Source organism: Amphiprion ocellaris, chromosome 9 (assembly GCF_022539595.1).
Source record: "Amphiprion ocellaris isolate individual 3 ecotype Okinawa chromosome 9, ASM2253959v1, whole genome shotgun sequence".
Classification (NCBI taxonomy): Eukaryota; Metazoa; Chordata; class Actinopteri; family Pomacentridae; genus Amphiprion; species Amphiprion ocellaris.
Window position 1 is genome coordinate 7,610,413 of NC_072774.1, and position 16,357 is coordinate 7,626,769.

General features: G+C 38.8%; 2 protein-coding genes across 2 annotated transcripts; both read right to left on the reverse strand.

Annotated features, from left to right (window-relative positions):
* Window positions 1-207: 207 nt before the first annotated feature.
* Window positions 208-3,100, reverse strand: hoxa13b (homeobox A13b). The gene is made up of 2 exons (XM_023299409.3): window positions 1,471-3,100; window positions 208-1,265 (listed from the first exon to the last, which is right to left on the reverse strand). The coding sequence occupies exons 1-2, from the start codon at window positions 2,102-2,104 to the stop codon at window positions 1,027-1,029; spliced, it is 873 nt and encodes a 290-aa protein (XP_023155177.1). The 5' UTR covers window positions 2,105-3,100; the 3' UTR covers window positions 208-1,026.
* A 2,804-nt stretch (window positions 3,101-5,904) lies between these two features.
* hibadhb (3-hydroxyisobutyrate dehydrogenase b) lies at window positions 5,905-15,432 on the reverse strand. The gene is made up of 8 exons (XM_023299408.2): window positions 15,316-15,432; window positions 13,269-13,429; window positions 13,076-13,185; window positions 12,504-12,625; window positions 7,384-7,517; window positions 7,185-7,261; window positions 6,931-7,087; window positions 5,905-6,548 (listed from the first exon to the last, which is right to left on the reverse strand). The coding sequence occupies exons 1-8, from the start codon at window positions 15,383-15,385 to the stop codon at window positions 6,390-6,392; spliced, it is 990 nt and encodes a 329-aa protein (XP_023155176.1). The 5' UTR covers window positions 15,386-15,432; the 3' UTR covers window positions 5,905-6,389.
* Window positions 15,433-16,357: the final 925 nt, after the last annotated feature.

Below are 16,357 nucleotides of genomic sequence, written 5' to 3' on the forward strand. Positions count from 1 at the left end.
CTGATGGGCCACAGTCCTAAGCTCAACAAGCCTGCAGGCCTGTGGGCCTGCATTACCTTCACCAGCATCCGTACAGGAAATATGTACTCTAAATGCTATTTGTAAGTGAGATTTAACCATGAACGCAGTTTGTAAACGCTACTTTCCGTCAATCGAACATCCATGTCCACATTTGGACCCAAAAAGTGATGAATGAAAATGACAAGATCACATCTCTCAAACATTTATTGTCAAAAACGTTGGCTATTGCAGTCAAAAAAGGGAGGCTAGATAGTTGCAGTTGTAGTATTTACATGTTTAAATGTGTTTTCTGCAAAAAAAAAAGAAAAAAATACTGAAGGACAGGTAGAAACTGCATAAGTGGTGAGCACGTTGAGTAAATTTGATTTTAAAAACCCTGTATTCAGAGAGAAAATAAACAAAGAAATAGTGAAGTGGACAAAGTGAGAGCTAAGCCACTGGCTAGTTTTACTAGGCTGATATTAATAGATAAAGGCTTATTTTAAATGAACTGGTTGGATTGTTGCGTAAACTCTATTTTTCAAGTTTCCAAACTGAGGAATAGAGTTTTCTTTACTAATTGGGGTCATATATTTAACGGTTATTTTCATTTGTTTAGCCTGGCCTGTTTTCATGGTGTTTAGTTTTTTGTTTACTACTGCATTAATGCGTAAAAAAATGAAGGTTGAAAGTGGGGCTTCAGCCTTCATTTCTGGGTTAAATAGAAGAAAAACGCACGACTGGACGGAGTGTCTTGTGCCTCAAGGCAGAATGTCTTATCTTTTGGAAATATTAAAAACATCCCACGCTGAGTCGCCTTGGTAAACATGTTCCAAACCATTTCCAATCTTCTGCCAACAGGCCGTATCGACTGGTTCCAATTAAAACGTGAGGAAGGAAATGTATAGGTCAAACGTGTAGAGCCTTTCTGGCGACAACCAAACCGTTCGGAGTGTAATAAATTATGGCACAGTTTGTGGATGAAAGCGCATCCATGTCCGCCTCTTTCACTTCCTGATACAGGAGCTAACTGGAGCTCTTGAATTTATTGACGACTTTTTTCTCCTTTACGCGCCGGTTCTGAAACCAGATTGTCACTTGTCTCTCTGTGAGATTTGTCTGCGCGGATATCCTTCTTCTTTTGTCTTTGGTGATGAATTTATTGGTGGCATACTCTCTTTCCAGTTCTTTAAGCTGCACCTTGGTGTATGGCACACGCTTCTTTCTCCCACGACGGATAGAGCTGTCTCCACCAGTTATAGTGTCTGTGGAAAGAAATGAAGTCAAATATTTTAATCGGAGCCACAAAAATTACATTTTTTAGGATTGACATTCAACAAATATATCCTTCCAAGCGTTCTAGGCATTGAAAAGCAGCTTTTTACATTTAGTAATGCATGTACATGTTACGCAGTTGCACATTCCATCCAACACTGCATATTTTTATGTTAATAAAAAGCAATAAAATACCTTGTAACGAGGATTTCCACAGAGGGTTTGACTGTGGCTGCTCCTTGGTGCAGTAAACCTGACCACTCCAACCGTTGGTGATGGCCCATGGCTGGTAGGGCTCCATGGGCAGCAGAGACTCGTGTCTGGGCTCAGATGGAGCACTCAGGGCAGGTACGACAGGCACGTCCAAGTAGCTGGGCTGGTAAGGGGCCGAGGAATAGCCTTGATAAAATGCAAATTCTTTCGCCCTGGTGGAGAACTCCTCACCAGTGACCGACGAGTCCATGTATTTATCGCCATAACCGGAGGGCTGCGCGCAAGCCTTGACGCTGCCGTGTGACATCCTACATGGGTAATAACTGCTGCCAAAATATCCATAGGGTAAAGATGCGTTGGGCGAGCTCTGAGTGGCAGAACAGGGGCTGCATTGTTTGCCAGGCTCCCCCATGCCAGAGACTGGCACCTCACTCGCAGTGTAGGTGGTGCTGGGAGCCAATGAGGTTGGATGCGCTAACAAATTCCGGCACTGATTTGCAGCAAAATTGCCTCCAGTAAATCCTTCCATGTTCTTGCTTCTCTCATCCAAACCGTTGTCGTAGAGGAACATCACCGGGTCAATCCAGTGCGAGTGGAGGAGTAATGAGGCGGTCATAGCATGCCCTACATTGAGACGACCAACTCTTTTTCAAAATCCCCTCGACTGAGCAGAGACAGGGACTCGGGCAGAGTAACGATACCAACACGGCTGAGTACATAAAGATCGCGAGGTTATTGGCCAGGGCCAAACACGTGATATGCAAAGGAGATGATAAACGTCTAGACATCAGATAATGCAGATCAGGCTGTGTGTTTGTGAAGATACTGTACATCCCTTTGCCAAAAAGCTCTGTGGGTATTTTTTTTCCCAAATCTCAAGTGATTTTGAAATCTCAATCTGAGTGAAACTGTCATATGAAGGCGATTTTTTCTTTCACATGGTGCTACGTAGACAGAGTTTCTTGATGAATTATCTAACACATGTAAGTGATAAGTATTTTATTCGGCGTATTTAATGCGCAATTACGCGTGCCAAAATAATTACGCTTTAATTTTAAAGACAAAGCTTAAACAACTCTGGTGTCTTGATTCGATTTTTTAAAGGTTTTGTATGCAAATATTGAAGTTTTTTATTTGCTTTCAGTAAAAAGTGACATTTTGCCCAAATTTAACATGCTAATATTAAAGTATTTCAACTGAATTGGCTGCCTTTGAGTGGGGTTTTTACGCACAATTAATGCGCATGAAGTTTTCCAGAAAAACAATAAATTTATCTATTATGGATACATTTAAAATGAATACTATGGCAACAAACAAAAATTAAATCAAACTCACCTTTGGCACAGCGATGTGTGAATGTAAGCACAAGCTCTGTGTCCACAAAATACCAGAAATATGGTACATTTGGTTGTACTCGAGTTAGACGCGGCTGGAGGCCAAGGTCAAGTTGAAAGTTGCAGTCTAGCCAAATAGGAAGAGGAAAACAGTGGTGAAAGCCGAAGAGGAGATTACAGCAACACATTCTGTTGTTCTTTTTTTCGGACAAGTAACTTCAGTTTGTTCTCTTCCGTTTTTTCTACCAAAATTTGGAATGAAGGACGAAAAAGTCTAGCTGCACGAAATGGTTAAATGAAAGCTGGAGTAGAACTATTTCATCATTTCAGTACAGTTAAAAACAGTTAAGTAAAAGAAACTGTCACTTCTGCATGTTTCTAGATTTATATTTGAGCGTCCGTTTTTCGAGGCAAAACTCAGCTAAAAACAGTCTTACAGTGGGACACGTATCTAAACATTCTATATGTACATGCAGGAAAATAAAGTGTTTATTTGGCACTAAGCATTTTAGCTGCAGAAGGAGTGTTGTGATAGACTAAAGGGGTGAATATGATCGTAAGGAATAAAAAAAAACTGTTTAACTTTCAGAATTCATTTTACTTCGCGTTTTTAAGCCGAGACCACAGACACAGAGGAATGTATACCCAACTAAATTTGAGCACCTTTTTATTTTTAATAGAGTTTTCCCACCTTTTGAGGCTGTAAATCTTTATGGCCTAAGTTCATAGCTTGTAGGCAGAAGTCAGCAGTCTACATTTCAGGAAAAGAACGAAAAAAAACTGCATAATGTTTTTTTAAAATCGGTTCATGTCAGATTTTTCGGTTTTTATGGCCTTGTAATGATAAACGACCTTATATCTGCTTTTCATTTAACGCTACATTTTAAACAGAGACAAAAAAGCATGCTTTCGTACATTTCAAAAGCGGCCGAGCTACAATAAGTGAGTGCTGCCTCGACAGGAATCATCTGAACCTCGTTGTTCACACGTTAGAGAGCGAGTCGCTGTTTAAACCGAATATAGCAGCTGGCAGAAACTGTTGCTCAGGCAGTTAATCCAGTTTAAACGAAACAAGATTAACAACTGCGAATAGTTTTAAAATTAATGCTAAAGAAGAATTTCATTTTTGTTTGAAAAATATGCACACACAGACACACACACTAAGATCATATCTGCGTAAAAGCAAACTGAATATTTTGCATAAAGCCACTGGTTATTTTGTGTTATTTTGTCTGAAAATAAAAACGATGTTTAAATGATTATTACTGACAGTGGCACGGATGAATTAAATCGTTAATGATCAGTTAAAGAGTGCAGAATTTAAGTGGAAGTCAAATCGCTTCCACTTAAATTCAATTTACAACTAAAATGCTACAATTTGCGTAAAAAGTCTCAAATGATTAAATATCATATAACATAAGCCATTTTGCTTTATTGTAATTAACTAAAAGTTGATCTAAACAGGATTAGGCTTTTTAAAGGAACAGTTTATGTTGTTTCCTCAATATGAATTAGTTTTCAGTTTAAAAAATAAAAAATAAAAAAGAGCTTGGATTCTACTGTAGTTGTTGTTACGATACAGGACAAATCTCGAAAAACTAAGTCTCAATTAAAACACCGATATTAATACTACAAATCTATACTCTCGTGGCAAGATGTTAAAGTTTGTGCAACAGCTTTGGATTGAATTTATTACAAGAAAAAAGCAGAGAAACTTTGAGAAAACGCGCATTTCCGTCCAAAACAGTCCACTCAAATTAACTTGGCACAACCTGGAAACGTGCGTAAATCTTCTGGCAGATGCCGAAACTGTACTGCTGTAACATTCTATTCTTCCAGATATGCACAAATTGGAAGTTGTATTGTGTTTGAAGGTAGAAACACAAGTAGGCTGCTGAATGTGCAGCTTCTTAAAGAGAAGTCGAACCGGAGGAATGACGCTGCAGCAGCAGATGATGTCAGGCTGTCACAGTGTGCTGCAGGCCCGGAGACCAAAGTGCTGCTCTGTTTGCAGCACCTATCAAGCAGAGGACAACACAGCTCTTAGTCTGCAGTGCTTAATGGACTTTTTATGGGTTCGTCTTGTGATCGCATGACCTATGGCACCTTGGCCCTTCACTGGTTCTTGGCGAACTAGATCAGAAACATGCCGCCCGGCTCGTCTGACGAAAGAGACACAGATTCCCAAATGAAGGAGCATGCACCAACGTTGTTTCATAGCTGGATGAAAAGAAAGAAATTAGGGGAAAAAAAATATAATCTTCTTTAGTTTGGAACGATTAGGTGCAGTTTTGGCCCCCACATGCGTGTCTCTGCCGCATCCCGCCACTGCATCTTGCCCTGCAGCCAAACTCCAAAAAGCAGATGTGTGCTCAACATTTTATCGTGACTACTGAATCGGTGAGACACACGATGCAAACTAAACATTTGGGAGCTATTTAACCTGCTAGTGCTCGGAGTCATGGAGTGAAAATTGCGCAGTGAGCATCCAAAGACTCTCGGCAGAATGAATTTAGAATTTAAATTGGCATTTTCATCATGAGAAAATAAGGATTTCCGTGTGTCTGAGGTTTGGCTGCATTTAAGTGCAACTTTTGTTGATGCTGCATGTTTAGTGTTCTAAGCTTTGTAGCTCATTTCAACCTATACATCAAGAAAATAAGCTTCTATGGTACAACTACAAGAAGTTGCAGAACATAATATGCAACTTTATGTAGTACATTTTTTGGTAACTGAGACTGTAACTCATCCAAACCTATTAAAAAATAAACATTTAAGGTAGATCTACAAACGTTACTGAAAATAATTGCATTTTTGGTTATTGAAGCTCTGTAGCTCACATAAACTTCTATATACACTATAACAAGAAACAGATTAAAAGGTTGGTTATTTAAGCTCATCCCAACCTTTATAACTGTTATTCTAACAAAAATAAGCATTTAAATAGCACCAATTACTAAAAGACATAAGCATCCAGCTGTTTTAGAATTGCATCCTAACATGTAAGGTAACATTCAAAGGAAAACAGGAGTAAATGTTGGACTAATAAAAAGGGAGGTGGTAAATTAACTGTTCACAAAGCTTAAGACATCACAATTTGTCTTTATTTTCTAACAGTATATGTATGATATGACACTCCAAGTAACAGTTCCGATGACAAGAGAAACAACCCCTGTGAACACAAAACAAACCTAGCAACATAAAGAAATGATCACAAACAAAAAGATAAATATGGAGACTAAACCGTACTTGCATTTGTTTAGCCTTGATCGACCATGAGTCTACTAATCTTTTGGATCCACCGCATACCTGACAATTCACTTGCTTCTAAAGCTGAGGAGTGTTTCATTATAATAAGGCTATATCACACAGGAGACATGATTCCCAACAGGAGTGAAGTTTTCACATAATCTGTCACAACAGTGTCGAGGCTCTCGGAGCTTCATGTCTTTCAGAACTTAAAAAAAAAAAAAAAACCATAAAAGTCCTTGTGGCGACATGCACCCTAACTACGCTATGTTAGTCCTGTGCAGGGCCGAGGCTGTGGACGGGGTGGAGACTGACATTTTACTGTCCCTCCTCCTCACGCAGGAACTGGAATACGGAGGAGAAATCTTTAGCGGCGTAACCGCGTGCACACATCATACGGTAGATCTGATGGGCTAAGGAGCCGAGAGGCACCGGAGTCTTTGTGTTGGTCGCTGTGTTCTGTGCGAGGCCCAAGTCCTGAAAAAGAAAAGCAAACATGCATTAGAAAAACCGACGGAGCTGAAAATTCAATTTTGAAACCACTGCTCCACACGCACCGCAGAGAATTTTCTCTACATTGTAATATATGGGCCTGATCCCGTTCACAAAGGAATGCAATGTGCTGCTGAATACTTAGCTGGATTATTTTAGGTGTTATGACCCACATAGAAACTCTTTTGTAACATTGTCCCTGAAGCGCCTGTCACATGTGCAACATAAGACACAGAAATGATTTTGGTTACAGAAACAATGTGGCTACTGGCAATAAATGATTCCTCTACATTACTTATAGGAAAACAGAGCCATAACATATGCCTTTTCCACCCCATACCTCATATTATAAGGCTTAGAAACTGACCTTCGCCATCAGCTGGGTGCCAAAGCCTCCCTGGTAGTTATTTCCAGAGGGGACGCCCTCCATAACCCCTGGCACTGGGTTGTAGGTGTCACTAGACCAACATCGGCCTGAACTCATATTCAGGATTTTGGCCAAAAGTTTAGGGTCAAGACCAAGTCTGTAAATGAAGGTGGATTTGAAAATTATACTGCAGCTGCACATAGTCATGATTTGCTATCATTTCCATGTTATTCCAACTGAGAAAGTGCTTTCACCTGATTCCCAAGTTCATTGTCTCTGAAGTGCCAATCATTCCAATGGCTAAAAGCATGTTGTTGCAGATTTTAGCAGCCTGTAACGAAATGGTAACACATTAGCATTTGAAAAGCTGAGATTTTTTGAGCAACTAAAAAGTTGATTTTGTCGACTAAGAAGCATTTTGCAAAAATAAAGAAAGAAACAATCTGTTCACACCTGTCCAGTTCCAACTTGACCGCAGTATACCACATTAGCTCCCATGCAGCTGAGCAGTTCTTTGGCTGCAGTAAATTCCTCCTCTGCTCCTCCGACCATGAAAGTCAGTTTACCCGAACCGGCAGCTCCCACACCTCAAAAAGGGAAATCATGCTTATATATGATTGTTGGTATGTGTTGGTGTTAGTTTAATGAGTAAAAATGAAATTGGCAGATGGAAAATTGAAAATAAACACACCATAATCATAGCAGCTTCTAAAAAGTAGCTGGATTAGCAGCTACTATTCTTTATGGTACATGTTCATTATGTTTTTTTCCATTCGATTAAATTCAGAATTTTTGGGGGACACAAAACAAAATTAAAATTCCATCAAACCTCTCCATGAAGTGTTTTTACAACCATTCCGACTTACCCCAGTTCCCCTGAATGACAAAAGCTGTCATTTAAACATCCAGGTGCAGGACAACCACAATATTTTAGTGAGATACAACATGGTTATTATGAAATAAATAAAATATCAAATGTCTTTGTTGATCTCTATCTCTGCTCTTGATTTGCTGTCAGACTCCAAAAAGCAAATAGAGACACAGACACACACACAGACACACACACACAGACACACACACACACAGACACACACACACAGACACACACACACACAGACACACACACACACACACACACACACACACACACACACACACACACACACACACACACACACACACACACACACACACACACACACACACACACACACACACACACACACACACACACACACACACTTAAACACTATAAAACTGCAGTTACATTATGTGAACAAATACAAGTCGAACTGACATAAATTAATGCAAAAATGTGCTTTCTTTCAGTAGTTTTGAGCTACTGTGACCGCAAGACCTCTTTGTATGTATATTTTCTATAATGCAGAAACAAAAAGCTACAAAGTCATGCAAATAAGAAAAGAATATCACACGTGAGGTGAAATACATGTAAAGCAAAAACACAATGTAAAAAATGTAGAATAAAATTTGCAAACTTGAAGTGATGTACAATAAATAAGCAACGGTTGTAGCCATTTGAGTATTAAAAGCAAGTTTCACCAACATTCTCTCAGCATTAGAAGAAGTTTGGTCTTTGCTGTGATATAGGAACAGCTGTTTCTGGATCCATTTGTATGTATGACAATGTATTCAGGTTCATACGGGGTTAAAATCTTGGCAAGCTACTATAACCAGGTGTGAGCCACATGGGTGCCAAGAAACTAACAAACCAACCAGTCTTATAATTAATCCTGAAGTTACAGGAAGCCAACAGAGGAGGGCTGAGATGGATGTAATACGTTTCCCCCTCCATAATCCTTCTGAGCAGTCTGCCTGAAGCAGTTCGAATTAACAGGAATCTAGAAAGACTTGTGCTGGGAGTTACAAGAGTCAAGCTGAGAAACAAGAAAAGCAAGGATAAAGGCTTCAAAATTCACCCTAAAGAGGGAAAATGTTCCAACTTGTAAACTGCAAATGTGACAATGAAATAAACAAATCAAAGCGGATCATCGAAATCTCAACATTGCAAAACAGGACTGCAACAAAACATTGTTTCTTTTGTCAAGTATTTTGTCTATTAATCGATTAGTTGCTTGGTTTATAAAATGTCAGAACACGGTGAAAAATGCCGATCAGTGTTTCCTAAAACACAAGATGACATCCTTAACCCTTTGATGCGCAGTGTGGGTCTGGAAATACACATTTTCCACTGGATTTGGGTCACTTTTGACCCATGTTGTGCACCAAAGGGTTAAATGTCTTTTACTGTCCACAACCCAAAGACATTCAGTTTACTGTCATGGGAGAGGAAATAAACTACAAAATATTCACATTTGAGAAGCTAGAATCAGAGGATTTAGACTTTTTCTCCTTTAAATGTCTGAAACTGGTTAGTCGATTATTAAGTAGTTGGTGATTATTTTAATAGTTGATGACTAATTGATAAATCTGCTAACTGCTGCAGCTGTAAGTTAAAATATAACAGGTTGCAGTTTGGGAACAGACAGCTCATAGTTCTGATTAAGTTCACAGACATCCAGTCTGGAAAATCCAAAACTGTCCTCAGCATAACGCAAAAAACGGATTAACTTGGGGAATAAATAAAGTATAAATTTAAGCTTGTACGTCCATATGTTGTTAAATAATTAACCACATATGGGGCTGAGTATTTACATTGTTCTAAAACCTCACAGTCGCAGATATTTCACTGATAAATTGGATTGAGAACAGTCATAAACTACGTCGTACAATATACTCAGCGATTTCTAAAGCAACTCAACAACAAAATGCTGAATACAGTCAAGCACAAAAAACAAAGGCCTGTGCAAAATATTCATTGTATACTTCTAAAGCAGACAATGGTACATAGATTTATCTCAGAGGGAAACCATGGATAATCTATCATGTTTAAAACACACACTTTGGTGAAAATACCCAAGATGTCACAACTTATGTGGATATTCGGTGAAATCTTTCCTCTCAACTATGCAACTGCAAAGTGATGCATCTGAAGCGACAAATGAAACTTAAGTTCCGTTATGTAAAATGTAAGACAACTGACTAAATGTTTAACATTTAAAAAAAAAAAAACTTGACGATGAATTTGGTCTGTCGTTTCCCGTCAGAGAAATTCCAAATTGAATTGTACTCTTGGAGATTACCAGCGTATGATTCCAGTCTGAGGAATAATGAAAGGCTGCCGTTATCTCAACAGGTTCTCACACTTGTCTCACCCCAAGAAGCAACTTTAAGACACATGCTGACTCAATTACATCCTCTTTTCCACGTGTGCTTTTATGTTTCAGCTTTAACCGCACTGCCACTGTACTTCTTTTGATTCCAGCCCGACAACTGGAGATGTTCAAACAGTTTCATTTAGGAGCTACAGCCTGGTGAGTGACGTGCTGTTTCAAAGTATGACATCCAGTTCAGTTTGTGTTGGTTAAACTGCTGCCGCCACACACACAAGTTCAAGGTGGATGGCAGAGCAACTTTAATCCATGTGCACTACCACGGGACGGAAGCATATAAATCATTACTAATCTTTAAAACCAGACCATAAAATAGACCAACTTCAACTCAAAGAAAGTGGCTGTCTTGACATTGACGAGGCCAAGTTCAAACAGAACTGTGTCTGTGTGTGGACCCCCAAGAAAACAAGAGAGCTGCTAGCAGGGATGGCAGAAGCTTCTTCCTTATGGCTAAACGCTGTTGATTCTCTTTATTAACCAGGATTTCAGCAAAAAACAGTACACCGAACCTGTCAAATTAAAAAACACTAAGTGGCAGTTTCCATCTGAGTCTGTCCAAACGCATAATATATGCAGTAAAGACTTTGAAGGAATTTATTAACCAAAGATTTATTATAGAAGATTAGTGTCATCAATTCAGTATCCAACCACATGTGAAATATGGTCACAATCTCCCCTTCTGTTCCTGAGTTATGGCAATAAATAATGACCAGAAAGTGCTTTTGAAGAACATTATAGTGTCATGGTAAAGTTGACCTTTGACATTGGAGATATTAAATGTCATCACTTTGACAGAGTAGTTTATTAGAAATTTGTGTGAAGTTTTGTCAAATTTAGGGAATGAACACTTGAAACATGTTTTGTGAGGTCACAGCGGCCTTAACTTGACTCACAGGATGCAAACTTTGGGTATAAGCCAGTCCTTTGATGCAGCTTTCTACCTCTCTTAAATGCGTGTTACCGTTTTATAAGAATTTTTCACTATGGGAGACAAAAACATCAACATGTGAGCAGCAACTTGTATGCTGAAAATTTAAAGTTTTGTCCAAGATTTGGAATGTTCCATAAGGCAGTCCTGCTTGTTATACTCTTTGTATTAACCATTTAATGACGGTGTTTCCCTCCCTGCATGCAAAAATTCCACCAAAACAATTCCCCCGTTGCTATTTTGCAGCTGCATGATAGCTGCATCCTCATCTGAACAGCATCCAACACAATTTTGATTGTTTCAAAGAAGTGTAAAACAAGCCAAATTATGTTTTCACCCCAAAAGCAGAATAGTAATAATGAGGTGCAACCAGACCATTCTCCAGCACTGACATAGCACTGTAGTAATAAGTCTGTTTATGTGAGACTGTAGTAACCTTTGACCACAAAATCTAACCAGGTTATCCTTAAGTTTTTTACCAAATTTGAAGAAATTCCCGAAATGAAATCAAGAGATATTGTGTTCATGAGAATGGGAACCTAAGAACATTATGCTTCTAGTGAAGGCTGTTGCCAGCATGAAGGCAGGGAAATGCATATAAAGAGACAAAACATGCAAATGAACTCAAAAGAAACAGTCACATGAGTTTCAGAGCAACTGTTTCAACAGAATGCTGAAATGCGATGCACATAATGGCACACTGCTGGGACACAACAGTTGCTGATATGGTTTTTAGTGACTCAAACTTACTGACATTGATCATCCATCAGCAGTGTTGGAAAGCTAAAATGTAAATTTGCTTGAAGCCGTTTGTAATAAAATTCTGACTGCATGATGAACATATTATTGTAGTTATCTGTTGTTAACCCTGCAGCATTTCAGAATGTGGCTGCATGTGTGAGCTCAAACTGAGGAAGATGTTTTCTTAATTCGCTTCTGGCAAACACAGGAGTGGCTATTTGATAAACAAAACCATTAAGTAAATAAATACTTGCACAGACAAATTATTTTCACAAACAGAGTCCTGGGATTATAAATTCAGTTGACAGGGTTATAAACGCTCAATTTTTGTCCAACCCGTTTATAAAACTGAGTGTGGACAAAATATTAGAAACACTACGTAGTATAACGTAAGCACACAGATTACATTAGGTTGAACCAACATACCGCTGCACACAAGTAAAAACTAAGCATTAGATTCCATTAGAAGTGTTTGTCACGCAGTCAAACTTCTTCAAATGTTTTGCCTTTCAATGCGGTTGGCCAACACTCATGCAAACAAGTTCATTTCTACCACAACTTACCTTAGTTTAATGACGTATGTGAAACCTACCTGATTACTGCCAACTGGGTGCACGCATTTTAGGAGACACACGGCAAAGTGTAGAACTTACCTCCTGATACAGGGGCATCCATAAAGACGGCCCCCATCTTCTCAGCAGCGGCCGCCATCTCTTTTGAAACAGCTGGATCAATGGTGCTGGAGTCGATGAGCAGTGAGCCTTTCTTTACCTTTCTGTTGAGGAAAGAAGAGTTTAGTTAAATCTGAGATGAGCATGTAACATTATAACACACATATTCAAAGAGAGTGCTGCACAGTAGCTCGGTGGTCAACACTGTCGCCTTGCAGCTAGAACATCCCCAGTTTGCATCCCGGCCTGGGCTCTTTCTGTGTGGAGTTTCCATGTTCTCCCTGTGCAGTGTGGGTTTTCACCGGGTACTCTGGCTTCTTCCCACAGTCCAAAAATGTGCTGAGGTTAACTGATTATTCTAAATTGTCCGTAGGCGTGAATGTGAGTGTTCTTGTTTGTCTCTATGTGTAGCCCTGTGATAGACTAGTGACCTGTCCAGAGTGTCCCCAGCCTTTGCTCTAAGTCAGCTGGGATAGATTCCAGCCCGCCCGCGACCCTAATGAGGATTAAGCGGTGTAGAGATGATGGATATTCAAAGAAAAACCAAAACGTACTTAAGAATGCCGTTGGGTCCAGTGTACACATCTACAACATTGGGACTAGACGGAAGCATGGTGATGATACGATCAGCCTTGTCTGCTACCTCAGCAGGGTTATCTACAATCTGAGAAAGCAGGAAAATTCACATTGTTAGAAGACAGTCAAAAAGAGGAGATTTAAAAATAAAAATGATGTGCAATGCATTACCTGAGCTCCCAGCTCTTGCACTTCCTTGCAGGACTCTGGGAATACATCTGTAGCAATGACTGGGTATCCGTGCTTCAGCAGGTTCTTTGCCATTGGGTTTCCCATGTTTCCCAGACCGACAAACCCCACCTGCGTCTTCGAGGCCATGGACCTTGTGGAGACTACAACATAACCAGAAAGTGAATGAACAAGACACATTATCCCTGTTATACATTCCTGGAGACATTGTATTACTTTAAATATCCTTGGATTGTGTTAAGATTGGAATTAAACACAAAAATCTTCACTCAGCAGTGCCATTTAAAGTTCACTGGGATTTAAAGCCAGTGTATTCGCCCTTCAGTATCAAAGTCATCTGATATATTGACGCCAAACCTGTGTTAATGCTTACTTAAGCATATCTCGATAAAAGGTCATCCTTACTTGACCTACAGAAACTTATTTCAATTTTAAAAGACTCAAGTCAAATAAATTACTTTCAATCTTGGGATATATTTTCTTGATAATGACAAAAAAACAAATTGTATATTAGCCTGAGGGAGTGTATTAGTACTGTTTGTTTGTCCTTACTAAAACCATTCTATGCAACCTTACAGTATATCTATTTATTTTTTCACTTAACGGTTTCATTTTTTGGTCTAAAAAATGTCAGAAAATGGTTAAAAAAAAAAAAAAAAAAAACACGTTGATCAAAGCCCAAGATCATGAATGTCTTGCTTCAACAACCCAGAGATATTCTGTTTATTGTGGCAGAGGAGTAAATAAAAAAGAAAATATTCACATTTAAGAAGCTGGAATCAATGAATATAGACACTATTACGCTGTTAAAATGTCAGAATATGGTGAAAAAAAAGCCCAAGATGACATCCTTCAATGTCTCATTTTGTCCACAACCCAAATATATACAATTTACTCTCCTACAGGAGTAAAGACACCAAAAACATTGACATTTAGGAAGCTGGAATTAGAGAATTTAGATTTTTTTTTCTGAAGAAATATGTGCTATTTGGGCTTTAAAATGTTGGAAAAATGATGACAAAAAGCCCAAAATGACATTTACAAATGTCTCATTTTGTCCGCAACACAAACACAGGCCAGAATCCAGAAAATATATACATTTTAAGAGGCTGGAATACAAGAATTTAGACTTTTTTTCTGAAGAAATTGTGCCCTTTGGTTGTTAAAATGTCAGAAAATGGTGAAAAAAAACCCAAGGTGACATCTTTTACTGTCTCATTTTGTCCATAACCCAAAGACAAGCAGCTTACTCTGCTAGAGCTGGAGCTAATTTAGATTTTTGTCTATAGATACTGTGCTGTTTGGGGTTTAAAATGTTACAAAATGGTGGAAAATGACATCCATAAATGTCTCATTTTGTCCACGACCCTAATGCAATCAGTTTACTGTAATAGAGGAGGAAAGAAACCAGAAAATATATAAAATTTAAGAAGCTGGAATCAGAGAGCTCCGTTTTGTTGTCTTATAAAACAACTCAAACCAACTAATGGATTATCTAAATAGTTTACAATTCATCTTCAGGTTGTCAACTAATGAGTTAATCAACTGACAGTTGCAGCTCTACCGGCAACAGAGGAGAGCATTTTAATCATATTTTTACATTTCCTCTCACAGAAACTCATGTAAACTTGGCTACCAAAGTGCTACAAAGAGCCACCCCGTGTTTCTACAAAGTGCAGGTGACAGACATTACATAATGAGCCTGAAATAAAGAGACGGGGAACAGTAGGACACTGGACCAAATGAACTACTGCAGTCGAGACCCACTGGACGTTAAAATAAACGACTCCGTGCACAGACGGCGTGTACATTTGAACAGAAAACCTCCCTCAAAGCAGTAAATAGTTAACTGGACCCTGTGCAGAAGCAACTAAAGCCTGTGTGGCGAAAATGAACTCAAACTTCTCTGCCAGCACTTCGAGTAAAAACAGTGTTTTTTTCCGTGTCGCAAAGAAATTTCCAGCAACAACTTGAGCTTGTGAAGTGAACACGGCAGCTCCAAAGACACAGTGTCAGCGTGTTTCCTTACCAAGTGCAAAGTCAACATGCCTGCAACACCTTCCCACTAGATACCGAGACCCTCTCAACGCAGCGGCCATGCTTCTTTCCTCTTGACCTTACGTAATGACGTAGCACGACGTACATTAATGACGGCCATCCCGCCAATCAGGGAGCAGGCATGAGCAGCACGGCCTCCCGGTTTCAGCCAATCAGCTGCAGGGGAGGGCCTAAACGCTCTGCTTCCGTATCAGCAGACAGACAGACCAGGGAAATGTTCATGTGTTTCCCAGCAGTTTTCCTTAAGAACTCTAACTGGGATTATTATAGAAATTTGGTGGAAGAAGTATTTATTTACTTCAGTAAACGTAGCAGTAAACGTAGAGTGTAAAAATACTTCATTGTCATTAAAAAAAAAAAGATAAGCGAAACTTTATTGCTCCTTCACTAGGGAGTCATACAAGTTATAGCAGATAGATACAGATGAGGCATCAAATTAGCAAGACAAAAATTACAAAAGTATATTATGGCTAAAGAAGAAGAGGATATAATATATACATGTTACATTTTTTGAGTAAATTGAAACCTTTTTCCTCAAGAAATTGCATTGTTTTTTCTTTAAAATCTTTGAAAATGGTAATAAACAAACAAACAAACAAACAAATAAATAAATAAATAGATAGCCTAAGATGACATCCATAAATGTCTCATTTTGTCCACCACACAAACACAGTCCAGAAACCAGAACATATATAAAATTTAGGAAGCTGGAATCAGAAAGCTTTGTCCTTCTTTGTCTTATAAACCAACTCATTAATGGATTATATAAATAGTTGACAGTTCATCTAAAAGTTGCTAACTAATGAGTTAATTGAGAAATATTTGCAGCTATACACATAATAGAGCTTGCAGGAGGGACATTTTAGGGGATTTTATCCTTATTTTCAAGTAAATTTAGACTTTTTTTCTAAAGAAATTGTGCTTTTTGCTCTTTAAAATGTTGGAAAATGGTGAAAAAAAGCCTAAGATGACATCCATAAATGTCTCATTTTGTCCACAACACAAATACAGTC